This window comes from Syngnathoides biaculeatus, chromosome 6, assembly GCF_019802595.1.
Source record: "Syngnathoides biaculeatus isolate LvHL_M chromosome 6, ASM1980259v1, whole genome shotgun sequence".
NCBI classification, from domain to species: Eukaryota; Metazoa; Chordata; class Actinopteri; order Syngnathiformes; family Syngnathidae; genus Syngnathoides; species Syngnathoides biaculeatus.
In genome coordinates this window covers 4,033,483-4,046,672 of record NC_084645.1, presented here as the reverse complement: position 1 = coordinate 4,046,672, position 13,190 = coordinate 4,033,483, and the positions used below count along the sequence as shown (strand labels likewise).

At 42.6% G+C, this 13,190-nt stretch overlaps 1 protein-coding gene across 18 annotated transcripts in view; it reads right to left on the bottom strand.

The window, feature by feature from the left end:
- Window positions 1-13,190, bottom strand: part of wwp2 (WW domain containing E3 ubiquitin protein ligase 2) — a 186,331-nt gene that overhangs the window by 123,124 nt on the left and 50,017 nt on the right. For all 18 annotated transcript variants that reach the window (XM_061822301.1, XM_061822305.1, XM_061822304.1 and 15 more), the window contains 2 exons: window positions 9,099-9,231; window positions 6,709-6,875 (listed from right to left, as the gene is read on the bottom strand). In XM_061822301.1, coding sequence (XP_061678285.1) covers window positions 6,709-6,875; window positions 9,099-9,231 — 300 coding nt within the window. The remainder of the gene's footprint in view (window positions 1-6,708; window positions 6,876-9,098; window positions 9,232-13,190) is intronic.

Genomic DNA, 13,190 nt, shown 5'->3' with positions numbered 1-13,190 from the left:
GAGTTCTTCCAACCAGTTTACATGTGTTTCGTGGACTTGGAGAAGGCGTTCGACCATGTCCCTCGGGGTTTCTTGTGGGGCGTTCTTTGGGAGTATGTGGTACCGAAACCCTGATACAGGCTTTTCGGTCCCTGTACGACCGCTGCAGAGTTTCGTCCGAATTGCCGACAATTGGTCGGCTTCATTTCTGGTGAGAGATTGACTCAGCCAAGGATGCCCTTTGTACCCATTTTGTTCATAACTTTCATGGCCAGAATTTCTATGCACAGCCGAGGCGTACAGGGTGACCGGTTTGGTGGCTTCAGCATTGCATCTCTACTCTTTGCAGATGATGTGGTTCTGTTGGCTTCATCAAGCAGTGATCTCCAGCTCTCACTGAAGCGATTCACAGCCGAGTGTGAAACGGATGGCAAGAGAATCAGCACCTCCAAATCCGAGACTATAGACCTCAGTCGGAAAAGGGTGGCGTGCCCTCTCCAGGTCAGAGATGAGATCCTTCCCAAAGTGGAGGAGTTCAAGTATCTAGGGGTCTTGTTCACGAGTGAGGGAAGAATGGAGTAGGAGATCGACAGATGGATCGGTGCAGTGTCTGCAGTGATGCGAACTTTGTATCAGTCCGTTGTGGAAAAGGGGGAGCTAAGTCGAAAGGCGAAGCTCTCAATTTACCAGTCAATATACATTCCTACCCTCCTCTATGGGCATGAGCTGTGGGTCGTGACCGAAAGAACAAGATCCCGGGTACAAGCGGTGTCCGGCTTAAATAAGTGTCCTCCGCACGGTGTCTGGACTCTCCCTTAGAGATAGGGTGAGAAGCTCGGTCATCTGGGAGGGGCTCAGTGTCGACCCGCTACTTCTCCGCATTGAGAGGAGCCAGATGAGGAGGCTGGGGCATCTGATCCGGATGCCACGCGGACGCCTCCCTGGTTAGGTGTTCTGGGCATGTCCCACCGTAAAGAGACACCGGCAACGACCCAGGACACGCTGGACAGACTATGTCTCTCAGCTGGCCTGGGGACGCCTCGGGATCTTTCAGGGAGAGCTGGAAGAAGTGGCTGGGGAAAAGGAAGTCCCCCGTGACCCGACCGAGGAGAAATGGTAGAAAATGCATGGATGGATAATACAGTCAGTGTTCCATAATGTACAATTACATGATACATTTATAAAACTGTGTATATTATATTTTTAAGTATTTGTCATTAAAGATTTAACTAAATACATCATTTTGCCTCAAATATGAAAAGTACAAAAAGTGTTCACATATTTTAAACATTCTGGTACCTACATAAACTTACATCCCCCGCAACTTCGCTGATTTTCACTTTTTGCGGGTGGTTCTGGTACCAATTAACTGTAAAAAACGAGCGATTACTGTAATGCATCTGTGGTACTCTTTCTAGACATGAAAACATACTGTTGCTCGCAGATACTTAATTCTGGAGTCTAGCCTCCACTACCGATAACTTCATAGTGTGGCTGATCAACTTTATACCTCTTAAGTTCCCACAATGCTGCAAATTGCCTTGTTCTTCAAAATGGGAACTAGCACATTTTCCTCCATTCTTCAGGCATCTTCTCACCCACAAGTATTCTGTTGAATAAGTTGGTCAAAATCTCCACAGCCACATCTCCAAATTACTTCCATACGTCCACAGTTATGTCATCAGGACCAACTCCCTTTCCATTTTTCATCTTTTGTAGTGACTTTCTAACTTCTCCCTGACGAATCATTGCCACTTCCTGGTCCTTCAGACTTTCCTCTTCTATTCTTCCTTGTCTTTCTTTTTCTTCATTCATCAACTTCTCAAACTATTCTTTCCATCTATTTAGCACACTACAGGCACCAGTCAACGCCTTCCCATCTCTATCTTTAATCACTCTTACCTGCTGCACATTCTTTCCATCTCTATTTCTCTGTCTGGCCAACCTGTAAAGATCCTTTTCTTCTTCTTTCGTGTCCAACCTGGTGTACATGTCGTCATATGCCCCTTGTTCAGCCTTCGACACCTCTACCTTTGCCCTACGTCGCATCTCAATGTATTCCTTTCCACTTTCTTCGGTCCTCTCCATGTCCCCCTTCTTATTCGTGAACCCCTTTCCTTGTATGACTTCCTGTAGTTTGGAGTTCCACCACCAAGTCTCCTTGTCCCCTTTCCCACCACAAAACACACCAAGCACTTTCCTGACTGTTTCTCTGATCACTTTGGCTGTAGTAGTCCAGTGAGTAGCGAGTAGTCTCGCCCACTAGTAGTAGTAGTTTAATAAGTTGGTCAAAAACTCAACGGCCACCTCTTCAAATTCCTTCTATACCGCCACAAGTATATCATCAGAACCAACTGCTTTTCCATTTTACATCATCTTTAGTGCCTTTCTAACTCCACCCTTACTAATCATTGCCACTTCCTGGTACATCACGCCTCTTCTACTCTTCCTTCTTTCTGATTTCCTTCGTTCCTCAACTTTTCAAAGTATTCTTTCCATCTATTAAGCACACTACGGGCACCAGTCAACCCATTTCCATCTCTATCCTTAATCACCCTTACCTGCTGCATAACCTTCCCATCTCTATCCTTCCAACCTGTAGAGATCCTCTTCTCCTTCTTTCCGGTCCATCCTGGTCTGGTGTACATGTCGTCATATGCCTCTTGTTTAGTCTTTGCCACCTCTACTTTTGCCCTATTTCGCATCTCAATCTATTCCTTCCGCCTCTCCTCAGTCATCTCCATGTCCCAATTCTTCTTCGCTAATCTCTTTCCTTGGATGACTTCCTGTATTTTGGGGTTCCACCACCAAGTCTCCTTCTCCCTTTTCCTGCCAGAAGACACACCAAGTACTCTCCTGCCTTTTTCTCTGATCGCCTTGGCTGTAGTAGTCCAGTCTTCCGGAAGCTTCTCCTGTCCATTCAGAGCCTGTCTTACCTCTTTCCGAAAGGCCGCACAACATTCATCCTTTCTTAACTTCCACCACATGGTTCTCTGCTCTACCTTAGTCTTATTAATCTTTCTACCCACCACCAGAGTCATCCTACACAGCATCATTCAATGCTGTTGAGCTACACTCTCCCAACCACTACTTTAGAGTCACTAACCTCCTTCAGATTACATCGTCTTCATAAAATATAATCCACCTGGGTGCTTCTACCCCTACTCTTGTAGGTCACTCTATGTTCGTGCCGATTCTGGAAAAAAAGTGTTCGCTACTGCCATTTCCATCCTTTTTGCCAAATCCACCACCACCTGTCCCTCAAAGATCCTTTCCTAGATGCCGTATTTACCCATCACTTTTTTACCAACATCTCCATTGAAATCTGCACCAATCACAACTCTCTCTGTCTGGGATGCTCAGAACTATTTCATCTAGTTTTTTCCAGAATTTCTTTCAACTCTAGATCATATCCTACCTGTGGGGCATAGCCACTAATCACACTGTACGTAACACCCTCAATTTAAAATTTCAGCCTCATCACTCAATCTGATACTCTTTTCACCTCCATGACATTCTTCGACAGCTCTTCCTTTAAAATAACCCATTTCTCTTCCCATCCACTCCATGGTAAAATAGTTTCAACCCTGCACCTAAACTTCTAGCCTTACTCCCTTTCCACATGTTCTCATGGATGCACAAAATATCAACCTTTCTAATCATCAGGTCAACCAACTCCTGAGCATTTCCCGTCATAGTCCCAACATTCAAAGTCCCTATACTCAGTTGTAGTCTCTGTGAGATCTTCTTTTTCTCCTAAAGACAAATCCGGTTTCCTCCTCTTCTTTGTCTTCAACCCACAGTAGTTGAATTTCCACTGACACCCTGCAAGTTAGCAGTGCCGGGGGGCGGGAGTTGTTAACCCGGGCCACGACCGATCCGGTATGGGATTCTTTAGGTGAACGCTCATATATGTTTGGCACAGTTCCATGCCGGATGCCCTTCCTGATGCAACCCTCTGCATTTATCCGGGCTTTGGACAGTCCTACAGATTGCACTGGCTTGTGCCCCCATTGGGCTACATTATCTCAGGGGCCACATTGACCTTTAAAATTTGACAGGGGGGCCAAGTGACAGGAGATGCTTACATTGAAAAACAAAGTATTTTCCTGTTAATTCTTACCTTTAACTTAAGGGAACTGTGTTGTTCTGCTGAATACTATTCTTTGCCCAGTTTTGTTGTGGCAATTCTCATAACAGCGGATCGCAAGTGTGAAAAATAGCACTAATCCCTACCCAAAAAAATGTATTCGGTTAATTGTACCCATTACAGTGGTACCCCTACTTACGAACGTCTCTTTTTCACGAAAAATTCAGGTTACGAAATGCCTCCTCGGAAAAATGACGAAGGAAAATTCAGGATCCAAAAGGCCAAATTAGTCGCTGCTATTCGCGGCCCCCAAATTCCACCGGATGTAAAACATCCTTTATCCTGGTTTGACAATGTCATGATAGAGCTGCTCTCCCATTGGCTTTCGCCCAGCATCTTCCTGGCATACCATGGGCTCGGAGGAACTTCAATCTTTACCCATGGTGCTTTTAGTTTCCCTTCGACACTCAAGTGTCACTGAATCACACGCTAGCGCTTGCACAGGCTTTATCAGATGCTAGCGGACATTGGGAAAGTACAACTTTTTCACCAGTTTTTCTTTTGTGTTTATTGCAAGTGTATTCACCACGGGCTAAAAGAAACTAATGGAATTAAGTTGTGTGCGCGCTTACTTTTGTACATATGTTTTCTCTCACCTGTCAAATGTTTTTCTCCTCCTCCATCCCCTAACATGCGTTTTGCTTCTCACCAACTATTGCAAATCCTTCAGTGAGAGAGTCCTTCACCTCCATGACCAATTTATGACAGTGCATGTCGGGATGACCCACAATGCATTGCACACTTAACACACCAATAAAATTATTTGTGTAAATTAAAAACAAAAAAATACACTTTTTACAAAGGAAAATTAAAACAGTGTCATGAATACTAATAGTGAAATGATATTTCTTTACACTTTTAAGGTATTGGGTAATCACTATGTATTGTAGATTCAACCATCACTTAGTCTGTTGGGGATACCAACGTACGACTACACTTATTTCCTTAAGTCAGGGGTGCTCAATACCAGGCAGTTTTGGTCGATCGCGAGACAGCGTTCCAAAAAAAAAAAAAAGATGTCAGTCTATTATCCATCATGATTCAGGTGTGGCCAATATGTCGATCGAGTGAACATCAAGGCACATTCTAGCAAGCTGTCCTCCTATTTAGCATCTCTATCTTGGACCCCAACTCCCACCACCCCAAACAATCCCGACGGTTGGGATCTCATGAGAGGCTGGCTGCTTGAAAAGTGGATCTTTGGGTAAAAATGTCAGGGCACCCCTGCCTTAATAAGTAGTACAATCACTGCTCAGCATTCACTGTTGATTTTCTTCTCTTTGGTCTACTCCTGGTGGTTGAAGTGTTAAGAGCTCAAGCAGACTAGAAGCAGAATAGCCAAGGTCAACTCAACATATCGCCAGACCTACCACTTGGTGGAACCAGTGGGCACTACCGCATAACCTGTTCGGCCAATGAATTGAGTCATGATTTTGGTATGATTTGTACAATTCTGTATCAATCTTTGGCGGACCGGATGTAGCCTGCGGGCCGGATGTAGCCTGCGGGCACCCTTGCTAGGGTAAAAATATTTTCATTTAAAAAAAAAAAAAAAAAAGACTTTGTTTTTGTTTACTGGCCATGTGCTATAAAAAAATAGGTGTTGGCCGAAAGGAAAAAAAAGTAAATAATGTGTTAAAACTATTTCCACACATACTGGAAAGGGAACACACGCATTGGCCCTTCATAATAACGAGAAGGCACTGTTTCTTCAGAAAGGAGAGCGTGTAGGTGGAAGAGACTGAATAAAGTAGTGGAAAAAGTCAGAAACTTTCAACCATAATATCAAATATAGTGAGACTGGGTTAAATTAGCATTAAAACATGCACTTGCACTTTTTTCTTGCACGGATGGAAAAAGTGTGGCATATGCAACCACTTTGGTCCCAATCTCAAATCCTGAGAAAGAGTGACACCATGTACTCCCACAAAAGTACCTAAGCAGCAAAGAAAGCAGGGAGGATGGACATCATGCTGGCAGCTTCTCCACCTCTCTGGTCAGATGTCCTTGAGCCATTTCATACTGAGACAGACATGATGTCACCAACAATAGTTTTCCTGATTGGTTGGTAGAGCCCAAATCTCTATCTCAGGACAAATTTCTACCATCAACAGTGACTACGCCTTGCCCATACTCTACGTCTGTAAAGTGCTTAACTTGCAAATGCACAGCAACACAGTTGAATCGGGTGAGCTTTTAATATTTTCTGTGTATGCACACTATGTGCACCCCTGGTTATCTGTTAAGTCTAATTAAAAGTCCATAAGACTGACAACTTAATCATAGGAATATTAAATATCAACCCGTTGTACCATTTTGTTACACAGAAAAAAAAATACTAACCTTAAAGTCTTTAAAAATAAGATGGGTCTTTTTTTATTATTATTATTGATGTTCATGACATTACATGAAACATGAAAGAAACATGCTGTCATCCAGAAAACATATTTGCAGTGGTCACCAAATACCTTTTGACATTTCAGTCGATTGCACAAAATAGCTCAGAACCTCAAGAATGTACTGAAGTGTGACTCTAAAATTATGACTGATGTATGTGCCATGTTTATTCTTGCACATACCTGTACTGTTTACAGGGATGACTTTAATTTTGAAGGCATCACGACGGCCAGGAGAACCTGGTTCAACATTACTCTCAACATTTGCTTCTCGATTCAGAAGAGACACAGCTCTGGAGGACCCTGGGGAGCTGCCCTGCAAACCACCCACACAGTTTCGGTTGCTCCTTCTGAAATGGACCAAAAAAAAAAAAAAAAAAAAAGACAAAAGACTCACACCCCAGTGGAAGTTCAGTGTAAAATTAGCATAAAGGAATTAGCATAATTTTTCATGTATAATGTGAATTATTTCCCCTCTCAAAAAATTGTGAAAAGTCAATAGTGCACAAAATACATAGGTATAGAAGAAAATGAAAAAGACAGGTTTGGAGAAAACGAAATACATTTTATAAATGTATGCTGCCATTTTCTTCTTTTCCTTTCGGCTTGTTCCGTTACCAGTCGCTACAGCATGTCATCTATTTCTATGTAAGGATATCTCCTGTATCTTCCTCTATAACACCAACTTCCTTCTTGTCATTTCTTTAACAGACAACAGGTGCTCCTGGTTCTAACAGTTCTGATGATGAAATGTTAATGTTCTTGTGCTATCTCCTGTTAGGCAGATGCCACATTATCTTGAGCAGAGCATAGCATTTCTGTATTGGAAACAGATGTATGATAATTATATTTACAATTATTCCTACATTTCCCCCCTGTTTATCCTACATTTGCTACCATGTTATCAAGAGCAGAGCAAAGCATTATTCATTGCAGGCAGAGCAAAGCACTTGTAATCGTCTGGATCAAAGAACAGGTCTAGAAGAGAAGTCATAACATCATCATCGTGGTCAACAATATTACTGTCATTACCCTGTTGTGCCAATAATGGATGTATTTCTGACAATTTTCAATTTGTCGGTGCAATAGAAGTGGTTATAAGTCGGTTAAGTGATCCCTTTATTCTGGGAATAAAACAACATCAACACAATGCAAGAATAGTTGCAAACAAAGCTATAGAAACTAGTACAGAGAACACCAAGTTTTTAGATTTGCCAAACTTGTCATGCTGTAAACGTCAAAATCATGTTTTGTGGTGAAAAAACACATGGGACCATATTAGCTGTGGGTTTTTCATTAATAATATACCAAAAATCATCCGTTCGACGACACTTGACCTTTAAGTCTTATGTCTGTTTTGTATTGACTCGTGTTCTTTTTTTCTTGCTCTTCGTTGTTGTGACCGTCCATGGCCACCTACTCGGGGTTGAGGCAGCCTGCAACGGAAGAGAGCTGGATTCCTCAGTAATCAGCTGTTGTTCTCTTTTAGATAGCCCATATCTTTGGGTTTTGCTCCCAGTAAATTCCAGGGAAAATTGCTGGATGATCAGTTATTGTTTCCACAGTCCACAATTGTCCTGTGTTGAGCTAGGTGGCTGTCAATTAGCACACATCTGCTCACCATTTTGAGACATCGGTAGAGTGGTTTCATTCCCCAATTGTCCGTTTACATCCTCATGAACTTCATTACTGCGGATTGTCGTTTCCAGGATTGAAAACCTCTGCAGCAGTCTGTGATAATCCTCAGTGGAAAGTGAGGCATCTTGACGGTTGGTCTTGTTGCTAACACCAGCCTTGTGCTAATTAGGAGGCCGTGCTCATGTTATGGTGAGAAGGTAGCAAAAAATATTGGAATATGGCAACAACTGACTCCAAAAAATTACAGTCCCATGGGTTTAAAGGTTTCCAGGCATCGCAGTTTCTCATTTATAAGCTTATCAGCAAGAAAAAATGTAAACAGAGATAGCAACGAAAAAACTTTTGCATTGTACAAAAGCGAGATGACTGCGTTGCAGACCCATTTTGAGTGGGTAACGAGTAGTTTGTAAAAAAAAAAAAAAATACGTGGGTCAAATTTATATTTTCTTTTTTTCTCTCATTACAGAAGAGAGGCGAACCAAGTTCCCTAATAGAACATCATAAATAGCAACAGGAAATGTGACTCACTTGTGCTCTATCGTCACTAGTTCCCTCAAACAAATACAGTGCACCTTAGCGTCTAGCTTGCGGGCATCATAGCAAGAAATATGCTTTTGGTGATATGTTAGACTCATTTGAAACAGCATTTGAAAACAAATTGCTGTACATGTGTTTTCAGAGGCTATTTTTAAAACAAAAAAAGTTTTAGTTTCCATATAAGTGGGTCACAACTTGGAAATTGTGCAGCCAGGTTGACAATATTTGAAAACCGTTGACCACATTTGTTTTTGGATAAGTTTTTTCCTTTATTTGTATAGCAGGTGTTATGCAGCTACTTCACTGCATTTAAACTGATGGACGTAAATGGGCGGACCATCTATCTGAAAAGAAAATAGTGAGCCACAAGAACTCTTTAATCAAAGGGAATAATGTACCTGGCACTAAATGCTCCTGGTGATTTGGAGTGAAACTGCCTGATGGATTCTAAGGTTGTTTGAGTTTCTGCAACACTGGGAATCTCTTCACTCTGTCCCCTCCTCAGGCTGGGTTGATCAGATTGAAATATTTCTGCAACGAACAAAATAATAAAGGGCAGTCAAAACACTGAACATATCTAATACATTAGTCAAATGGGGGGGAAGTAAATGTCAATTCCAGGTTAATTGTTGGGTTTCTGTGAGCTTATGAGTCTGGGATTTTCATGCGGATACATTTCTTGATTTAAAAAAAAACTCAAAAGGCAAAAGCCATATATCAACAACAGCTAGAAATTCTGCCGACCTCTCTGCGTCTGAGGTCAACTGAGATGGACCGATGCAAAGTGGAAAAGTGTTCTGTGGTCTGATGACTCCAAATGTCAAATTGTTTTTAGAAATAATGGTTTTATTAATTTATTGGTTTGGCTTAACATGGGCACATGGACAAAACTGTGGGTACCCCTTGAAAGAAAAACCCACAGTGTAACAGAAATGACTTGAATTTGACAAAAGTAATAGACAAATATTTTATGAAAATCAGCCATTGCATCATAATTAGAAATGTGCAGCAAGAATTAATTTAAAAAAACTCAAACAGGTGTGGACAAAATTGATCATATACTTAATTAGTTACACAACATTTTAAGGCAATCACTGCAATCAACCCCTTCATGTGTCGTCATCTTATCGTGGTGGTATATTAACGTTCTATGAACTTTGACATTTCACTTAGTCCGACCAGATTCAGGTTTTATTGGCCGGGTTCATGATTCTTGTCTTGCATGCTTAACTTAGACTTGTAATGTTCTATCATATACTGTTCTTTCTTCAGTGTGTAGCGCTACAGTCTCACACAAAATCCATATTTAATGTTTCTTTGTTGTAGATATGAAATGATTGACTTTCCTCATTCTGTTTACAGTTAGCAGTTTGTCTTTTTTTCCCCTCTCTCACCCCTCTAGAAATCCTGCTGTTTAACTGATCAACTCTGGTTATCAATAAACTTAAATTAAAATACAAAGATATCATGGAGGAAGATCAAAAACTCCAGTGTGACAGTAAAACTGTTCCAGTACAAAGGCAATGCGGAGTCACTATTGTTGTTTTTGCAGTTTATGTGGTTCTGTTGGTTTCATCAAGCAGTGATCTCCAACTCCCACTGGAGAGGTTCACAGTCAAGTGTAAAGCAGCTGGGATGAGAATCAGCACCTCGTAATATGACCAAGGTTCTCAGTCACAAAAGGGGTGGCATGCCTTCTGCAGGTCAGGGATGAGATCTTGCCCCAAGTGGAGGAGTTCAAATATCTGGGGTCTTGTTCACGAGTGAAGGAAGAATGGAATGCAAGATGGACAGGAGGATTGGTGCAGCGACTGCAGTGATGCGGAGTTTGTAGTGGTCTGGTGTGGTAAAGAAGGAGCCAAGTCGAAAGGCGAACATCCCAATTTACTGGTGATCTACGTTGTAATCCTCACCTATGGTCGTGAGCTGTACGTCATCACCCAAAAAAGAAGATCCCGGATACAAGTGGCAGAAATGAGTTTCCTGGGTGTCTGGACTCTCCCCTTAGAGATAGGGTGAGCATCTTGGTTAAGCGAGAGGGGCTAAGTGTAGAGCCACTGCTCCTCCACATTGAGAGGAACCAGAAGATGTGGGTGGGGCATCTGATCCAGATGCCTCCCGGACATCTCCCTGGAGAGGTGTTTCGGGCACGTCCCATCTTGAGGAGTCTAGTCTCTTGGGACGACCCGGAACATACTGGAGGGATTACATCTCTTGGCTAGGCTAGGAATGCCTTGTGATCCCGCCAGAAGAGCTGAATGAAGTGGCTGGGGAAAGGGACGTCTGGGTGTCGCTGCTAAACCTACTGCCCCCACAACCTGACCTTGGATACACGGTATAAGATTGATGAATGGATGGTATTGCAATCAAACAATTTGTTCTATTTATCAATGAAAGTTCTGAACCTCTCAGCAGGTATTTTGGCAAACAATTCATTATCAAACTGCTACAGTTGTCTCGGATTGAAGTGTGCCTTTCCCAAATGACTTTTTCAATAGGATTTAGATAGAGGCCCACAAATTTACAAATGTTTCCCTTTCATTACAGGGAAATACAGGACTGACGCACTCATCCAATGATGACCAGAAAAGAAAGAAATCCACCAGCAGCTTCTGTAGCTCCTGAATCAATCCCGGTGGAGTTATTAATACCTGAAGTCTGTCCCGCAGCAAAGGGACAACAGGATTGTTTACGGTCTTCAGATATCTTCCACAACTGTCTGTATTAGCCTGTATTTTTACCAGGACTCCCCCACAATTCAAAGCAACCATCTTATCGTCACCGAAAAAATTCCCCAGAATTTTTAGACCACTATGTCGCCATCTAAACCCACATGGGATAAATTACACCATCCTCTTTGTTGGATTACCGAGCCAACATACTTCACTCTTTTCCCAATTTACCTGAGCCGAGGAGGTCTTTTCGTACAGCGTTAGACTTTCTCTCAGTGCCTCTATGTCTTCATGTCCCTGGACTATTACATAATCAGAATTGGCCGACAACTATGGATGGGCTATCATCACTGTCAGACACAGACCTTTCAGATGTTTCCTAAGTAAAAATAAGAGAAGCTCATTCGCAAAAACTATACAATATACCTGAGAAAGAGCAGCGTTACCAAATCCCTCTCCTGACCATAACTGGTCACCTCATTCCTCCTCCAACCTTAAGTACACTACATGCACTCTGGTACAGCAGTGCCAATCATGATAGAGAAAACTCTCCAAATGTAATGTGGAAAGTAAAAAAAGTATAATGATTGAGTGCTTTTTCTTGATTAATATAAATGATACCATCAAACATCAAAACCATACGCCTTACAGGCATTAAAAATGTATCATTAAAAATGAAGAGTTTGTTTTCAAAATGAGACATAGGCACTTTTTTCAGATTTACGAAACTCGCGCCAAAATTATCCATTCGGAGCTGGAGCGTTTTTAACAATCGTGCAGTGCATGCCTTGGTTGTGGTAAGTGTGGGGAGGTAATCCATGTAGGCTCTGACTGGAGGCAGCCTCACTCCAGGTCATATTCGCTGCCAACCAACCACCCAGCGAGAGGGCCGGAGGATGACCTCCATGGCCAGGGTGAATAGCAGCGGGGACATAGTACACCCTACCATAATTACCAATTCCAGGTGCTGCCGTGCAGTGGTGTAGCCTGCTTTTGTAACAGAGCTGGATATCCTTGAAGTAGGCTCTAACCAGGGTGGTAAGCACTGCTGGAACCTTGAAATAGTCAACCGCTGTCCACAGAAGATTATGAGGGACTGAGCCATAGGCGTTTGCTCGGTCCAGGATCAGGACATGAAGGTCTCTTCCTTTTTTTTGGCAACCTGTGTCAGATTCCAGATGACGCTCGTGTGTTCTATGCATTGAGATGTCAGGTATTCCTGCTTTCTGGATTGACGTGTCAATCAGGTTGTTTCCTTGCAGGTATTCTGCTAGTTTATGAGCAAGCACGCTGAAGAAAATTTTCCCTTCGACATTTAGAAGGCTGATCTGTCGGAACTGCCCAATCTCTGATGAGTACTTGTCCTTTGGGATAGGAATTCCCCCATCTCTACGCCAGGAACTTGGTATCTCCCTCTTCTGCCACACAACCCTCATCAGCTTCCAGAGGAAGCTGGACATGTGGTGTGTTTTTGTAGAGCCTGTATGAAACCCCCATTGGGACCAGGAGCTGATGCTGCCCCTGCTCTACGTCGAATATGGATTACTTCACCCCACCTGGGTGGACTGATGTCCAGCTTGTGCTCTGGTTGGATCAATTGGTGGCGTATCTGGTGGGAGCATAACTTCTTCATGACTGCAGTTATCTGTGCAGGAATCTTTCAGGTGTTCTTCCAGGATTGCAGAGACATTGCACCAGGCAAAACAGATTGTATATCTTAGTGGGTACAGGGCTCTCTACAATACCACTAGAAACCAGTTAACTAAAGAAATTAATATTGCAAAGAGGGACGATCAAAACCAAGGAACGGATTGTCGG